The sequence below is a fragment of the Numenius arquata genome, chromosome 10 (genome assembly GCF_964106895.1).
Source record: "Numenius arquata chromosome 10, bNumArq3.hap1.1, whole genome shotgun sequence".
Classification (NCBI taxonomy): Eukaryota; Metazoa; Chordata; class Aves; order Charadriiformes; family Scolopacidae; genus Numenius; species Numenius arquata.
The window spans coordinates 27,565,262-27,583,445 of NC_133585.1; the positions used below are offsets into that span (position 1 = coordinate 27,565,262).

The window sequence follows — 18,184 nt, forward strand, 5'->3', positions numbered from 1 at the left end:
GGTCTCGGGAGAAATTAGGCAAGATAATGTGATTGCTGAAAAATTAACACAAGTTGCAGCTGTATGATAAAAGCTTTAAAAAGTTTTTTCAAACCATATAAAGTAAAGAGAAAAACTAAAAGCGACTCCCCAGGCAGGACTGAAATAGATGCATTGTATCTGCTGAGGCTTAGTCCTGTAGTAAGTGACATGATTTGAAAGTTGAAGTTACTTTAAAATTTGTAGTTGTTTCTAAAAAATTCTTGAAAAACAACTTCAAATTCTGTTTCCTGAAAGTGCAAAAGTTCCACTAAGTACAGTAGGTTTCCTTGTTTTCATGTGTTAATTCTGGTATTCTAAAAGCGTGCAAATGGCATTTGTCTTTGGATTTACAAAAACTCTAGATATTCAGAGTTTGAATTATTTAAACTCCCACAACACATGCACTTTTGCTTTTCAAGCTTGAGTTATAATTTAATTAAAAACTTCTGGTGCATCGCTAGCTATTTAAATATTAAAATGTTCCATGGATCACTTTCGATTATCTACCGTCATGAAATTCCTGAAGATGTCAGATTTTTAAGATTCCCAAAGTTGCACTTGGAATTGTCTGTTGATGCAAAGGGGACTGTGATAATTACATACATCCATTAGTATCAGCAGAGGAGATAAACTTTGGGGAGGCTTAATGGGCATGTCTCAGTGACAGCTAGCAAAGAACATTTGGCATGATTAAGGATGGATTTGAATGTACTTGAAAATATACTCTCATTATGGACGCCCAGTGGAAGTTGCACTACAAATGTTAAATTCCCCAGAAGAAGAGTTGTGTGGCAGGGAAGCTTTGAAATCCACTGTGGCCGTCATCCAAATTACTCTCTTCTCTTTGTGTCTTTCCGCTGTCAGATTCACTTTGTGATGCCCAACTTGGCTCTCTGCATCTTTGAAAAGAGGCAACCTGTTGGTTTTCTGTGTTTCAGATTGTCCGAAGATACATCAAGGACTGGCTTGAAAGGAAGAAGCCTCCATTTGGCACTATCAGCAGCTGTGTGCTCCTGATGATCATCTACACCACATTCTGTGATACTTTTGCCAATCCAAATATTGACCTTGATAAATTTAGCCTCATAATAATAGTGTTCATAAGTAAGTTCAGCCTTAAAGCTTTGCTTTTATCTGTGTTTCAGTTGTGTAATGAGCTATATGTACTGGAAATGGTGGGGCTGCGGGGATACTGGTGTGGAGCTAGAGCTTTCACTTTTAATGCATCTAGTCAACCAGGTTACCAGCCTTCTTGGGGCTGGATGCTTTTAGGGGATTGAGTAAGCATTTAGGGAGGGATGAACCCTACTGTTTAGGGTGCCTGAGGTTGCTCAGTGGTCCTCCCTTTCTAAAGGGGCACAATGTTCCTTTCCAAGTGTTTACAAGCATTCTGGTTTGGCTGCTTTGCTATTAAGCAACCATAAATGCACAGATGGTGCGTTCCAAACAGAAAGGAAAGGTTTGGGTTTGAGCTGTTACTCAAAAGCACTCTTTTAGCTTTTAAATAGTTCTTCCTTACCATATTATAAACCTAGAAACTAGTTGGGAGTTCGAGTGTGTTGATATATTTCTGTGGATGAACACATTTCTTGCACAGTTTGTTTTAGAAGCACTCTAGTCATTCAGCCTTAAATAACATACACATGAGAATAGACTGTTGGTATCCTTGCCATCAGTTAAAAACACACTTGCAGATCACTGCCTCCCAGGGAAAGGCGGTGGTATACAGCCACTGTCTCCTCTCCCAGTAGGGAATTCCTGTCTTGCTTCAGACTGTCCAGAGACAGGAGTTTCAATTTGCTTGGGAGAGAGATAACTAGAGAATAAATCACATCTCACACACTCTGAAACTGTTAGATTTCAAGAAATCAGTGCATCACCTACCTTGAAGTGTGTGTATGTACACGTTTCTGTCTAATGAAAATAATGTATCTTCTATAAACCCAACCTCTGCTAAAGTCAGTAGGAAATTTGCCCCTGCCCTTTGCGAGTCAGTGCTTATTCTGTCCTAATTGTGGCAGTTTTTTGGATTATGAAACACTATATGTGTTTAAAATACTACACGGAATTATAAATGGTACTGTGTAAATACTTTATTCTGAAAGCAAAGAAGAAGGAAGCCATGTTAATAAGTTTGGTTTTTTTCAAAATGGAGGAAATACTTGTTTGCATAGGCACCTGAGAAGGACCACATCCCAGATGCGCTTAAATCAGTGCAGAGTTGTCAGCAAAAAAGAGAGATATGGAAATTTTTCAACTCTGATTTAACATGCGGACAAACTCAGAACGAAGTAATTTTATGTTACTGTGCTGACCGCTACTTTGAAAAAAAGTCGTGTTTTTTTTTTTTTTTTTTTTTTAGTTAAAGTTTTGGTCTTCCTTGAAGAAGAAGTAGTGTAGAGTGGTTGCTTCCATTGCCTTTCTTGTCTTTTCTTTTATTTCTCTGCAAGACAATTCTGCATCTGTGCCATGTGTAATTATAGATACCACTTGCAGTGCAATACACTGAAAATCATTAGATATACATTTTCATTGCCAGTGTGCATAACTGGAGTTTCTTAGTAAGAGTATTAACATGAGCACTGAAACTGCTTGGAACATATTAGCCGTTTGTTTTTTTTTTTTCTAAAATATTTATAAAACCAAAATGCAAGGAAGTTGTGGAGATGGATACGCACATTGTATTTTAGCAAAAGTTTCTGTACTGCCATTGGATGTGTTGGCTGGGGGTGTGTGTTGTTTTATACCAGGATGTGAAATTAGCACGAGGAGTTTGAGATGAAACTGTATTTATTATTCTGCTGATTAATGTTTTTAAGTATTTTTTTTTTTTGTTAATATTCTAGCTACAGCAAAATATGTACAAGGGATAATTGGTAGCAACACATGCTTATTGCTTTATGGAATTATACGTATTAAGAGGCTTATATTCTGTGTATATTAAGTTAATGTACTTAGTTGCAGGAAAGTTGTAATTCAGGAACAATGGATTGCTTTCTTAGTTCATGAAGGAAGAATTAGGTGCATGCTGAGGTGACATTTATACATCCTAGGTAATGTACGTAGGAGAATGGAAAATGTCACTGGTAATAGCTAATATCCCCGCCGTGTTGCCCAGTTGTGAACTGGGGTCAAAATCAAATGTATTGTCTTGGCTTGCACTACCCTGTGGGACACATCAGCCTTACTGCGTGCACAAATTTTGCAAGGAAAAAATGAGAGGACCCACTCAGACTTGCAGATTCTGCTGCAAGTACAAGCCCTTCCCTGCATAACCCACAAACACCCGGGAAAGGTGTGTGCAGGTCACAGGGTTTCTCCTCCAGCTCTGTGGGGAGTTCCCGTGCTCCAGCACGATGCTCGCTCTCTGCAGTCCCAGCAGCTACTCACAGCACAGCGGGGAAGCCGCCTGCTTCTCCCCACATCTCCGCAGACCGAGGGCGGGTTCTGTGCATCCCACAACCCCTGAGGGTGTCAGGAGAGCTGGCAGAGAGGAGAGGTCCCCTCAGGATGCTCAAAAACCCTCCGCACATACAAAGCCGACTGAGCTTGAGCAAAAGCTGCTTTGTCTGATGTATACTGCCCAGGTCAGGAATTAGCCTTTGTCTCAGAGAGAATTAAAATCTCTCTTACTAGTGATCATTCATCGGGAGAGTAGTAATACCCAGTATGTGAGGATATGCAAGGATGCTTATTGTGATCATGCTTACACATTGTACTGTCTGCTGTTAAGTAGAAAGGGGCTAAATTTAAATGCTTGGCAACCAGAACATGTCTGAAAGATTTTGTGTTGTCAATCCAATAAACAAAACTAGTGCAAACAGATGCGAAGCATGCAGTAGCGAAGTTTCCTGCCGTTCATCGTGTCAAGAATTACTTGATTCAGAAGTCTTTAAAAGCTGTCTGTCATTGGATTTCTCTGGATAGACTTGGTCCAACATAGCTTCTGACCTGCTGTATGGGGGCAAAAGGCATGTACGCAAATTGCAGAGATTTAAATGATCTTTACTTCTGTGATCTAAGTCTAATTTTAACTTGTTTCTCTTTCAGTATTTTCTGTTCAGATGAGCTTCATGTTTTTGACATTCCTCTTCTCTACAAGGTAACTGAATGTGCTGAATCAGAACCTTTGAATGCTTGTTTTGTGTGGTATCTTTGGTTTGGGTGATACAGTTTATGCAAATGTGTAAGGGCAGGTTTCTGAATAGGGGTGACCTCTTTTTGATATTTCATATTGTCCTTACTGCATTTTCTCTGTTAGAGTTTCATAGGCGAAGAGAGCAGGACCTGAATTCTGTCCTTTCTTGTGTGTTAATTACAGAGTTGTTAAATCTCAATCAATCACTGCTATACCTCATCCACTGAAAAAAATGGATTTGCACAGATGTCACTGAAGGTATAATTTGCCCTGCAGACATGCTGATGACATATGAGAGAGAGAACTCAGTTTGACTTTTTACATCTCAAGATACATTTGCTGGGCTGGCAATTGACTCTTCTCTGTATATGTCAAATCTGTTAACGTTTATATGGTGATTCTTAAAAGACAGTTGTCCTGAACTAATGTTTGGTAGAACTACTTTTTTTTCTTTTAAAATATCAACCAGGAAAAACACTTGTACATTCACTTCTCAAAAAATAGTACTGTGAGAATGGTGTTAGCCGGTGGCTTAGTGCACCATCTGAACTGCTCAGAGTAGCAACCATTGTCACTTGGTGCTTACTTTCTTAGCAGCACTCTGCTGAATGGGAAGTGCCACAATACAGTAGACTCCAGACATATGCTTTATATAAATTATACAATATCTGTAAGGGAGAATAACAAAAAAGGGTGCAATGTCTTAGAGCTACTTATGCTTTTTTAGTGCCACAAGAAAATTTCTCTGTGACAAGATCATATACCCAGACCTTAGAAAGCGTTTTTAAATAACTTGAACTGCTAGACCTAACCTGGGGGAACGATATGTCCCAACGTAAAATCTAAAATGTCGTAAGTACTAACCAACTCAGACAGTGTGGTAAATATTTAGAATCTCATAAAACAATTCCTAATTTGGACCAAAGGGTGATCCATTGGCCAGTCATATATCTTGCTCTGTATGTCATTTTTCCATCCTTCCTGGCCTTACAGTGTGTAAACTCTCAGATGCAGTTTTTCTCTGAAGTGGGAGGTAACTACATACTCTAAGCAGTGCTCATAGTGTAGACTCAATATACTATCTAAATTTCGTTAACATTACATACCAGGAAAAGAAATCATAGGTCATTATCTTTTTTTTACAGTGGCAAGCTGGCCACTGCTGTGATAGAGCATGTTTGCAAAAATAACCTTGGCTGGAATAAAGTTGTCTTACATACCATGTGTTCAGAATTCCTCTCCTTCACACAGGAGCATATTCTTTAGAGAGTTTGCCACAACCAAGAAACAATTCTGCTTTAAAAAAAAAATAAAATCAAACACTACTGTTCATTTGTGGGTAGAATTATTTCTGTCACTAGACCTGATCAAAGTGATGCGAACATGCATATGGATCCTCAAAGTAATATATTTGATCGATGATGTTTTAAGATGGTTTTTGCTATCAGAAATTATTAAAACACTTTCTTTTCTAGGAATAACTCTAGTTTCACACCAGCAGACACAGTGGCTATCGTTTTCTGTTCCACACACAAATCCCTCACCCTGGGTAAGTCGGGAGATAAGCTTTTGAGCAACAACGGTAACATTCATACCTTGCTGTGTTGAAAAAAAAAATGTTGTTGGTTGCTAGATTTTCTGCTTAAATGGTTTTGGTTTCAGTGTGACAAGCAACGCTACCAGTATGATACGAATAGTAGGATAATATTCTTGCACAGATAAAATTAATGTTTATTACAGGGCAGTTGACATAGTCCTCTCAGCTGAGATTTTAGTGGTTATGCAATAAGACCATCTTATTTATGGAAAGCTGGATTTTTCTTTCTGTTCTTATTCTGTTCTGTTGCCTAATCCAATATTGATAAAATTTCAGGTTTGTTACTGAGAAGATTGTAAGGTATATCTGCCCAGTCTCACAGTAAAATCTTACACCTAAAAGCGGGGATGTACAAGTGAAAATCAAAGCATGAGGTGAATTCAGAAATCACAAATAGACAATACTGCCTTTTGCTTAACATGAGCAAAATGTATGTGTTTATTTTAAGTCTGCAGATATTTCGGATAGTTTTATTTATTTGGATTCATTTATCAAAGCATCATTGAGAGATTTGTCACTTATGACCCCTTAGTGATAGTAAGATGTTCTCATGGAAATTCACAAAATACTGCTAAATCAGCTATGCTTACAGCCACTTAGTACTGCTTGATCCATTATATTCAGTCATTGAAACGACTAGTACTTGAGTATTTTCTTACTGTTTTTCCAAAAGATGAAAACATACTTTTGGTAAAGCATATGTAACTGAATATACGCCTTTTCATGACTGTATCTGTCAAAGAGAAACACAACCAGTGTCAATAACAAAGGTAAGAACTCAGCCTGAAACAAGGGAAAAACAAGTTGAGACTTAGGTGAGATGTTTTCCATGTCAGTTTGATACAGCAAAACTCATCTCAGGGTTCTTTGCTTCAGCCAGGCCTGTGCTGCAGAACTGTTAGCAAGTGCTCTTGAAAGTCTGTGGGAAGTGAAGGAGTTCCTGGAAGACAAGAAAAAGGCAAACATAATGCCTCTTTTTGACAATGGAAACGAGGAGGGGACGAGGAATTATAGATCAGTGAGTTTAACTTCATTTTGTAGAAAACTACTGAAACAAATAATGAAATAAATTACTTCAACAGTGTAGGAAGAAGCAAGGAAATGACTAACAGCACCGTAGATTCGTCAAATGCATATCATACCAAAGTAACCTAATTTCCTTTCACACAAGGTCCTGTGGGTTGCAGAGAAGCAGCAAAAGTTGTATGGCTTAAGAGTGTTACGGCTTTTGACATTTGTATGATGTTTTGAGCTCCACAATTCAGAAATTATGTGGACCATCTGGGGAGAGATCAGAGGAGAGTGCCATGAATGATCATAGATCTCAAAATTGTGACCCCAAAGGAAGGTTGAAATGATTGGGATTGTTGAGAGAAGATAGCTCAAATACAGTAGTGACCTTCAAATGTATAAAAGGTTGATGCAAAGAAGGAAAAAAGTAATTCTTTCGCAGCCGACTTTGAACAGGGAAGGACTTTGTTTCAATTACAGTGACTTAAGCTAACAATCATGGAGACCTATCTAATGTAAAACAGTTCAGCTTTGGAATATGTTGCCTATTGATGTCTTGAATTCCCTGTCATTGTAGACAAGCCTCAGACAGGAATTAGATAGCTAGAGTTGATCCTGCCTTGGAGCAGAACATGGATTAAATGACTTTAGGTCTTTTTCAACCAAATGTTCTATGAAACTGAAGCTTCAACTAATAAATGAGCTTATGTTCGGGATGACAGTTACACTTGTATTTATAGAAAGCAACTCCATGTGTTAAGTCATAACACACTACTGTACTTGCTATTTGGAGATGTGTGTAAACTTAGGACACAACTGTCATACTACAGAAGAGAAGCTGGTTGTATTTAACAGCACAAATGTGTAAGTCTCCCCTTCCCTCCCCAGTGAAAATAGTTTTATATATGCTCTGTTGAATACTTTTGCAGCTTGCCACGACCCTAAGAAAATAAGGGCAAAGCCTTTTTTTAATATTTAAGTCCTAGAGGGGCTTGCTGTCACCCAGAAAAAAATGAGGATGCTTTATTTCTTTTACTGACTTACCAAACATCCTCATGCCGCCTGTCTTCACCTGCACCCTATGTACACAGCTAAGCCTGTTCACTTTTCTTCTGCACTCTCCTTTTTATATTTAATTTTCTCTTCTAAAAGAATCTAGTTTGAGGTTCCTAGCTTGCTTAACTTTTTGGCTCACATTTTCCCAATTCCAAGCTGCTGCTCTCGTTAGCACAGCCCAATGAGTCAGGCTCTATATTTTGCAGCTTTCTTTGCCCAAGAACACCAGCAAAAATACATTGGCCGCCTTGTCTTCAAGGACTCCTACAGCTTCTCCCCTACCATACATACTTTTAGCCTGCTAATACAGATGTCTCCTGGATAAGCGTGCAAGTTGAAATGAAACAGGTTGATGGTGGGATACAGTATTGTCACTGGGTGGTTGGGACCTGTGCTTCCCTTGCTGTGTTCTGTCTCTGGGGCTCAGCTTTGTCAAGGTTTCTTTGAGGCTCCAAGGCTTGTCTTCTGTTGGGGGTCTGAGTGACCTGAATTGAGCACCATTTCCTGATGGGGAAATCCTCTTTTTGGCAGTCCCTAGGAGCCCATCTTTGGTAAGCCTCAGGGCTCCCTCACTCTTGTGTGCATCCCTACACAGTGTGTGCACTACGTAGGTGTGCCTACTGTGTATCGGTTTCAAGCTGGCTGGTTTTGAGACCACTGGTATTTTCCTCTGTTCAGTGTTAGTACCAGGCCTGGATAAGACAGAGCTGCATAAACACACATTCCTATGTAAATAGGGAGGACCGGGTTTTATAAAGCTGTAGTGCGATGAGGCATGGCCCTAAGCTGATGATGTAAAGAGGAATGTTAACCGGAGCAGCTGGCGTTTATTCCTTCACCGAGGGTGGAAGCAGAGTAGATCTAATTTGTTTTTAAGGATCAGCCATTTCTGAATGACAGTTAAATCTATCCACACAGCACAGTCTTGTCCACCCTGGTCTCAGCAGAAACAAGAACAGACAGAGGCGTTTTGGCCCTTACTCTTTTGTTGTTCTGTCACATTTCTACTTGTCCAGAGGTGTTTACTATAAACCATACAACTTCTGTTCTCTTGCAGCAGAGAGAATTTTTTCCCTCTCCCTTTGTCATTTCAATGCCTGAAAGCACAAACACAGCTCAGGGTCTGGTTTCACATGCGTTGTGGAGCTCTGCTTTGTTTGTCTTCAAGATTCCAGTGGTAGTGTATAAATGACCTCCCAACACTTGTTCTTTCGCTTTGAAACTCATTTCTCTCAGCTTGGCAGGTGAAACTCCAAATAGGTACGTCTGGCCCATTCCCTGGGGAGCTTAGAATGGCACCGACTAAAGTGGGAGAAGAGCTGACAGCTTTAAAGCTTTAGAAGTGGTAATAGGAGAGGCATGAGAAGACTTTTATAAGTCACTTTCTCCCACACCATATTATGAAACCAACTAATTCCCATGCAGTGCATGCTCATGAGGCCAACTGCCACTTCCACTGTTGAATCCATGAATAAGTGCTTGCTCTGCACGGAGGTGAGTGCTGTTCCCATATGCTGGGTTTTATTTTGTAGACAGAACAGTTGACACACTTTTTGTCTCAAAGATCAGAGTGCAGGGCATGTTTGTGTAAGGACAAATTACACAGGGTAGGTGCCTTTGTGTTTCTTAGTTAGGAACACGAGCCGGTGTTTCTGCAGAGAGGTGGGTGCTTTGGCAGTTTTTTGAATACAGAGCATCACATATGCAGAAAAGCTAATGTTTATTTGTATTTTACTTAATGAGTGAAACAGGATATAAGCTTAAAAGGAGTGAAGATAAATACAGTACTCACAATGCCCTCTGGCATATTCACCCACACTTTGTTCTTTCTCTCCTTCTCCCTACTCACATATATGCACAGTACATGTGAGCACACACGTATGCAGACGTTTGATGCATGGCTTTTATTAGTGCATTTGCCATTGATTGATTAGTACTTAGTATTAGTACTTCTTCTATTGATTGATTGCAGATGAAGTGACTATTTGACCTTTAATTATGAGCCTTGCTATTGAAAATGACATTGAGCTATGGCTTCACATAATCCATCTGGAAAGCCCGACATGATGCCATTCCCTGGAGTTCATTCAGTGAGAAGAGAAGAGGCCTCAAGGAAGTGCAAAGCTATCAGCGTGGCTCATCTAAAAAAATACTGCAGTTGTTGCTTGCACTTACACAAAAGTTGTAGCCAAGTACAGAACATTATTTTATTTTTTACGGAGAGTGAATTTCTAGCTATAAGTTACAACTCCAAAAGTAAAATGCAGGATTGCCAAAAAATATTTTCACTTTAATTCTTTGTATTTACTAGGAAAAATTATTTTGTCAGAAAAAAAAAAAAGAGTACTGCTACCTATTTTGGCTACCACAAGTACAAATGTTAGTAGGTGTACCTATCATACTGTAGGTATGATAAACAGCAGATTTGTAACAAACCAACAAAAGTAACCCCACCTTATAATAAAATCAGGTTATTGTTTACTGTTTGTGATGCAGAGTACATTTTTCCTTATTTGGACTTATCAATGTAGCAGTTCTTTCACCAGGGAATTCTTAAAGTAATGCAGTCAAAGTTTCTAGGCTACAAAATACTTTCAGGAAATAGAGTTCATTTTGCAAATAAAAGCCAACGAGCTAGCTTCCTTCTGTATTGTTTTAATTTCATTCAAATTTATTTTCTGAATACTCAGCTTTTTACTGCGGAACTGATAGTCTGTACTTGAACAATTCGTAAAAGCCTGCTGTAACGCACAAGTAGATTCACAGACAACTCAATTGTCTGTGAGCGGATCGTCTCGGCTACGGATTAATCAGCCCATGCTTTCCCCCGAGTTCCCCAGCTGCACAATGTGACAGAGTGCATCGTGCTCACATATAGCTCCAATCTGCTCACAGCTATCTATAGGTTGCTCATGTTTTCTGAAGATACATCCTTACAAGATTTTTCAGAGATAAATAATATATTTGCACAGCCTAAACCACTGCTGCTTAATATTAGCTGGGGTTTTGCTTCATCTGATTTTTTCCTGTACCCAAACTCTGTGAAATGCTGTACTAATCAAGCTCAGGCTCTTCTTATTGTGTGGTGATAATCACCTTTCTCCTTTAGATAACACAAATTAGAACATTTTGGCATTTTTCTAAGATAAAAGGTATATAATTTGGATTTTAAAAAGGAGGCATCTCTTAATAATTCTATAGTTCAAAGTAAGATGGTAAAATCAGGTCCGTTGTCCTAAGTGAGTATTCAGGCTGTACTCTGTGGTATTTTTGAAATGTGGTGGTTTTTTCTGTGCTCCTGGCAGAGAATTGTCCTCTAAGGCAATTATTCATCAAGGTACTAACTGTGACTAGCTATAAATGTGTGAATAATTCTTCTGAATTTTACATAAAGATCTGGAAAATAATCCTGGTTAATTCCTCTCTGAAAGTTTTCAAGAGTAGGACTTTTGATACTGCCTCTCTTACTTTCAAAATTTTCCTGAGTGTTGAAAAGGAGACATTACTGCTGGCATCTTGTCATACTTCTTGGTGTTATTAGTGCTTGAATTTGCGTATTTTCTTATCTGTTACAGACATTTAGTCTCATTTCTTCCCCATGTGTTCAACAGAGCGATGTAAGTGAAAATGATCTGGCTACTCCTCTGCCTAGAATTGCTGGATGCTGACCCTTGGGGCAGAAGGGAAGCTGCTGGGAGCAATATGCTTGAAAGAATGAATGTCTTGTGCAGGCCCTGTCTGGGCCAATATGTACCCCTCACTACTGCCAGAGAGTTAGAAACTCTCTCCCATTCCTGTTTCTGAGATCCCAGGGGACTTAGTGGCTGCTAGAACCTTTAATGAGTTTTGACTCTGTGATTCTATGGGCCAAAATGAAAAGTTTTTCTCATCTCTTCAGTCTTCAACCAGTATTTGGAAGGAGCAGCAGGTATTTAGCTGGGCTTTTTCCTCTGTTCTGTGATTCCCCTTCTCTTTGTCCTCTCTCTGTCTCCGGAAAATAAGAACTGGTGGATTTGCATTACGTGAGATGATAGCGGGGAGAACAGAAGCACCTGGATCTACTGCACTTCTCTCATGTTAGCGTCTTTTGCTGTAGCCCAGCCTGAGGGCAGGTGGATCGCCTTTCCTAGCTCGGCAGTCTTCCAGAACCAATGTTTGGTTCTTACCACGCAATATTATCAGTCAGGTTATTACCGTGTAATTGGCATGTCATCTTTCTCAGCAGACATCATCTTCAGACCAGAGCATCCCTAGGGACTGTACTTTCAGGAAGGAATTGTGCTGGCAGGCCAGTCTGAAAGTGGGAAATGGCAGTCTGAAAGTAGGAAATAGTCCAGTGAGTTACAGTGCCTTTTGGACACTGAGTGCCCAGTTCTTCCTTGGTTTTTTAATGACACGATTCACAATATGTCTAATGTCTAATCTGTGGAAGTTTACTCAATTTTAACCTCTCTCTGATTCCAGAAGAGGAAATACCAGGGTAAATTAGGGAATCTCCTTTCCTTTCTGACCTGAAACATATGTCTCTTTGATTAGACTTAGAATGTGGCAAGGAATTCTGTACCAGCTCCCAGGGCTTCCTTTTCATCTGTATACTCCGCCAGTAGTAGGTTTTTTATTAATATTTAGAAAGTTTGCCTCCAGCAGTACTAAAATGTGCATCAGAGGACAACAGTTGTTTACTGTGTTTGAACTGAAGAATCTCACCCAGGAGATCTCATTCACTTGAAGTTTACATCTCTCAATCTCGACTTGCAGAAAGAGATCGATGAATAACAATTGTCATTTCAGAGTTGCACCTCTCCAATTATTTATTTGGTTGTGTGTCTTCCCAGATGTACACCTAATTGAATCAGACACTAAAAACCAGATTGCCGGTTTTTAATGACAGCAAGCTCATACCTCTTTATAATATAAAAAAAAAATAAACACACATATCCATCTGTAAAATGATAATGACACAAGAGCCCTCCCTCCCCACCAAAACCAGTTAAAGTTAATTTATCTGCTTTAAGAAACTACATTATATTCAGCAGACAGCTGACAGGTTACCCTTGGGAAGATCCACGTTTGGACATGACTCAAGATTATTTTTTTTTACTTCAAGCTGGCAGAGGCTACAAGTGTCACCCATACTAAAGCTAGCAAGTATTGAAGATGATGTTGAGTCTCCTTGAGAGAGTTGCATCTACATTTGCTGCTCTCAGTGCACCTTCTGGCAGCCAGCCTGAGCTGCTGACTCCAGACACTTCTAAAACAGTGGGTGCAAAGATGTGAAAAATCAACAGCAGCAGCAAAATTTAGAAATCTCCTATTACAGGATAGTCTTGGGAATCGGGACGAAGGATCCTCCTCTAGAAGCTGCTGTGATCACTGCAAGCACATAACCCTTGTTCATAGAGTTTTAGAATAGGAAATAGTATCCCTCAGTATTGCTGGGTAGTGAGCTGTTTTCTCAAAGTGCTTTCCCAAATGACTGGAGCATTAAAGCGTTTCTGGCCTCATATCTTCTTTTCTTGGCCACAGACATCAGATTAAGAGAAAATTAAAGGAAAAATTATGCTAGTATTGCTAACAAATATTTTTTTTTCTTTATGAAAAAAGTGCTTTCTTTTTTTACCACTTAAAATAAATTTGTGTATCACGTTTTCCTTTGCAGCAAGGTTTCAGGAGAAAAAAGCTTTTAAAAAAATCTAATTAAAAGCGTGAAATAGTTAGGAGCATAATCCTTTCCTGCTTGTGGTTACAAATATAAAACTATATATAACTATAATACCTGTTTTGAATGGCTTTCTTAACAATATGTGTAAATAAAATCCACATAATCAGAACTTTAATGCTGAGAAACCTTAGCCTCAGCTATGTGTGGAAAGGACAGTAACATTCAAGGAAATAATCAAATTAATCAAATCTCAGCTTCGTGTTTTCAGGATACTTGTCAATCTCTTTGTCCAGAATTTCTTTCATTAGTAGGTCTAACCTATTAAATCTTCAAAAGGTGTTGGCTACAAGAATTATGGAGAAGGGAAGGGAGTGTTTCAATTCCATTCGTTTCAACTTCATAGCTTAGATATTGCCAGTGAATTACAAGGAAGACTTTACCCTGTGCTTGAGTATGTTGTGTGTATGAAGGGTGAACTGATATCCAAGCAATAAAAAAAGCACTGAAGTGCGAGGAACAGCTTACAACATTGCTATGCCTGCATTGTGGTGCCGAATTAAGGATGTCACATTTAAAATGTGACTCATGGTGGTTCGATTCATTCTTGAATTCCCTATTAACTAGTTACTACTACCATGTTGTCAGAGAGGTGGAGGTGTTTTGGAGTCTAAGACACTAGTCTTTAGTTGTTGGTGTTAAATGTTTTATTGTTAGCAGCTGGTAAGATTGCCGATGTTGTTCATTAAACATCACTTCCAATCTGAATGCACCCGTTGAAAACCCAGAAATAGAAAAACTGTACTTTCTTTCTTTGTCCCAGTTTTTACATTTTTGTTTACTTTGATAGTATCAAGATGTGCTCTTTCCTAGTAACTGTACTTACATTGCACTTAAATTACTGATTTCTGTGATGAGTATAGTGAGCCAGTTACCTGAAGAACAAGAATTAGTAAAAGCATTTGAAGCATATTAGGTTTTCTTCTTTTTTTTATTCTTGTTAGTTATGGCAAAAGAAATATCTTATTTCTCATTCATTTCCCTTGCTCCCTCTCCTTCTTTACTTTAAACAATAGACCGGTCCAGTCTCTTACAACGTAGTGTGGGGCTCAGCAAAATTCTTGCATAACTATATGGCCAATATGTAACCACGTGGCTCATTACAGAGCCTTCCCAATAATTCTAGCCCTCCAAAAGAAGTCAGTCATTTAATGTAATGCAAGGCCTTGTTGAATATTCTGGTAAATCATTGTTCTTTTCCAATGCAAAGGATGAAGCTGAAAGTGTTTTTGAAGATGAGGGTCCGTGCAGACCCCCAAACTGAACTAGGATAGCCTTCCATTTTGCAGTTTTCTCCTGCAGCTCTTCCAGACTCCCTTAACGACTCACCGGTCCCTTGTAAAACTTCCCCTTCCGATGTTTGTTTTTACCACTTTGTGAGCCTGTGTTTTGCTTTCCATTACAGTTGTCACTGACCTGAAATATGAAAGCATACTGAAATAATTGCCTTTTTTTCCCTGAAAATATTTTAAGCACAAGGCTTCATACGGCATGTATGGGGGCAAAAAGGCAAGGGGAATGTAGTCTCAACTGCTGCAGACATTGCATATCCAAGTGTCGTATCACCTGGAGGCAGTGGTGGTTGTGCTGATGGATGATCTCTTTATAGCTACTGGCAAAAGTCAGATTTCCATGGTAACAGCAGGCTTTGTCACCAAGGTGTGATTGAACCCAAAGCGCCACGAAGCATTGTACCATTGTAAACCATTGTCTAGCCACTGTGGATGGAATCTTATCTTACCTCGACGCTGTTATTTCCTTCTGGACAAGAGAGTAGCTAGGTTGTCTATTACTTTTCTCGGCCTTGACTTCTTTGCAGAGTACAAAATGACTGTAAGGTCTAGGATCTCTCGGTTAGGTCTAAGAGCAGAAGTGTCAGAGTCAGAGCTGGAGTTGGACTGGAAAAGGACTACCAAATTTTCCTCTGAGGAATTTTTCACCTGGGGAAGAGCTTGCCTGCCTGTTTTAGGCTCAACTTCAAGTAATCTATTGTCCCTCCAATGTAATGTGATTTCGTATTACATTGGAAGGTACATTCTTCAGCTGAAATGGGAATACTCAGTAGCAAGTGAATATTTGTATTGTTATGAGTTGTGAGGTTCCCATACCTGAATGAAACTGGTCCTGAGGGAAGAGCATTTAACTTGAGTTTAGTGCGTGCTCTGGAGACGGCATGGATATAGGAAAAAGAATCCTTAACCAGTTAATTCTTCAAAAGCGTCTTCTCCTGTCATGATCTCAGTATGTCATAACAGAGTCTGAACAAGGGCAAGAAACATCTTCTGTCCCTGCCTAGCCTTCACTGAGGAGAGGCATAGTATATAAACTTCTGTCTCCTCAAAACTAACCATAGCAATGTGATCTGCCTGAGAAGAGATAGGGAACCCTTAGGAAAGTTTTCAAACGATATTAGCAACATCTTGCCATTCTGTTAGCTATCTCTTTGAACAACCTTTTTCTAATCCTTTAAACTGGATTTTGCCCAGATCTCACCACCATGCCATCTCTGGGCCACATGCAATTCTATTCTGAAACTTGGTGGTAAAATTTCAGGTGCTCATTTGACACTGTCTTTGCAGAGATAAGCTAGAAAACCGCTGCTCTGGCAGCTTAGGAGGAGTTTAATGCAATATATGCCCCTCTTTACAGACCTTTTCTCGGTTAAAAAAAAGAAATAGCTATTTGGCCTACTGATGTTCCCTTCACATCAACCCCTGAGAGGATCCTTCAGAAAAAGAGTAGCATGGAGAGTGTCAGAGAAGCTACTATCATACACTTCATTCATTTTGTAATTGCACTTGAAGATTATGGCAATTGAGAGTTCTGAAATGTATAGATGAGTAGAAGGGAGAACTGAAAATCCAGAGGCTAAGTCTTTTCTTCGAAGTGTTTCCACTGCCTCTTTGTGAGGGCTGTTCTGATTTGTGAATGCCTGGTAGTTCCCTAGCCCTAGTGACGACCTCTTTGTTTTGCACCAAACCTTGTTTCCTAACAAGAAATGCTGCGGCAATAAAGTTTTAGGATAAATTGTTTGTGATGAAGACATTGAAGGGGAAAAACCTATACAGAAAGTATGTAAGTAGAGCATCTAGCAATAATTCTGCTTTGGGTGTGAGAGATAATGGCCTGTGTTTCAGTGGTAATAAAAATGTTCTATTAACTTCTCTGAACCCATTGCAACGTGATAGAAAACAGCAAATGATGAAACAGTGCTTTGAGGGGAGCTTACACATTCAGCAAGCATAAAATAAACATATTAAAATAGAAAAAAAAACCCCAGATTTCCAGTACTTATTGTTTTATCACTTCCATCATGGGTATAGGATAAAAGAAAACTCTTACTTGCTTGTTAGAAGAAGAAAGCTCCTACTTGAAGTTCTTACTTGGCAGATGTCAGTTGAAAGCCCTGCTATGGAATATGCTGCAACGTCAAACTCTGTTGGGTAATTTTAGACAAATGTGTCATGTGTGACATGGAAATATGGCATGCTGTACATTAGTGATTTCCCAAGTGTTTGGATCAGGTAGTAATGTGCTGAGAAAGTGCTCTTTATCTCTCCACACTGTGTACTTGTATAGCAGTGGGGAAAGGCTTTTGGTAGAAATTACTTTAGTCAGAAAAAGAATCCATTTACAATATGTGCCTTCTAACATCTTTCAGACAATGCATTGTATTAAAGAGGCATTTTTTGATTAATGTTTTATAAACATTTTTCAGCATGACAGCTTAAAGTCCCTGTAAAATTGTAAATGCGTGCATAGTGCTCACTTCCATAAAGTCAAATGCCATCTCATAAAGTCTAGTTGGATCCTGTCAGTGACAGTGACACAGAATCAGTACCTTGGAGCATTAAAATTAATTTGCTTCATTTATATTACTGCAGTGATAGCTAGATGAAAAGAGTCCTATATTTAAATTCTCTTAAAAATACCTTCAAATCTTTTAGGATTTATTATTATTATTATTTTACAGTTAACTAAATGTAGTGAAGTGCAGCATAATATTTTCATGGGCCTTTTAAGAAGGTGACTATGAAATGTGAAAGTAGCAAAGGGGAAAGGGGAGGATGTGGAAGGTTATACTGGGTGCAAAGCTGGAGGACGGATAAATAGCTTTCAGTTGTGCAGGCTACTCGAGAAACAGAGGCCTTTGACCAGCGCTGATAAACCACAGACTTGGAGCCAAACTGGGATAACCTGGAGCAATGGAGAGCAAACTGGGCTTTCCTATACCAGACTATAAGAGCAGTCCTCTCGCTCTTCCTTGATGTTCTTGAAGATCACGAATTAAACAGCTTTTCTCTTGCTAGTTCTTCCTCAGGTTTGCAAAGCTCTTACACGAGGTGGACTGAGTGAGGACACAAACAGGGAGAAAAATGAAATGTGCTCCATATCACAGGCCTAATTCACTTCTCTCAGTTGCAGTGGGACTGTGATTTTTAGTGCTGTACTTAGTGGAACTTAGTGATTTTAGTGGAAGTACCCAAAATTTACGCTACGACAAGTGAGCAGAATCAAAGGTCTTGGGAAGCAAAACCAAGCAGGCTAGAAGCATGGGAGTGGAGAAGAGGAAGAAAAAGGAGGAAGGGAGAAAATATAAACAGGAATAGAAAAAGAGCCTCTGGATACCAGAGCCAAAGAG

General features: G+C 39.3%; 1 protein-coding gene across 2 annotated transcripts in view; it reads left to right on the plus strand.

The window, feature by feature from the left end:
- SLC10A7 (solute carrier family 10 member 7) overlaps nt 1-18,184 on the plus strand; it is a 152,673-nt gene that overhangs the window by 126,462 nt on the left and 8,027 nt on the right. For both annotated transcript variants that reach the window (XM_074154789.1, XM_074154790.1), the window contains 3 exons: nt 960-1,125; nt 4,072-4,123; nt 5,635-5,708. In XM_074154789.1, the coding sequence (XP_074010890.1) occupies nt 960-1,125; nt 4,072-4,123; nt 5,635-5,708 (292 nt within the window). The remainder of the gene's footprint in view (nt 1-959; nt 1,126-4,071; nt 4,124-5,634; nt 5,709-18,184) is intronic.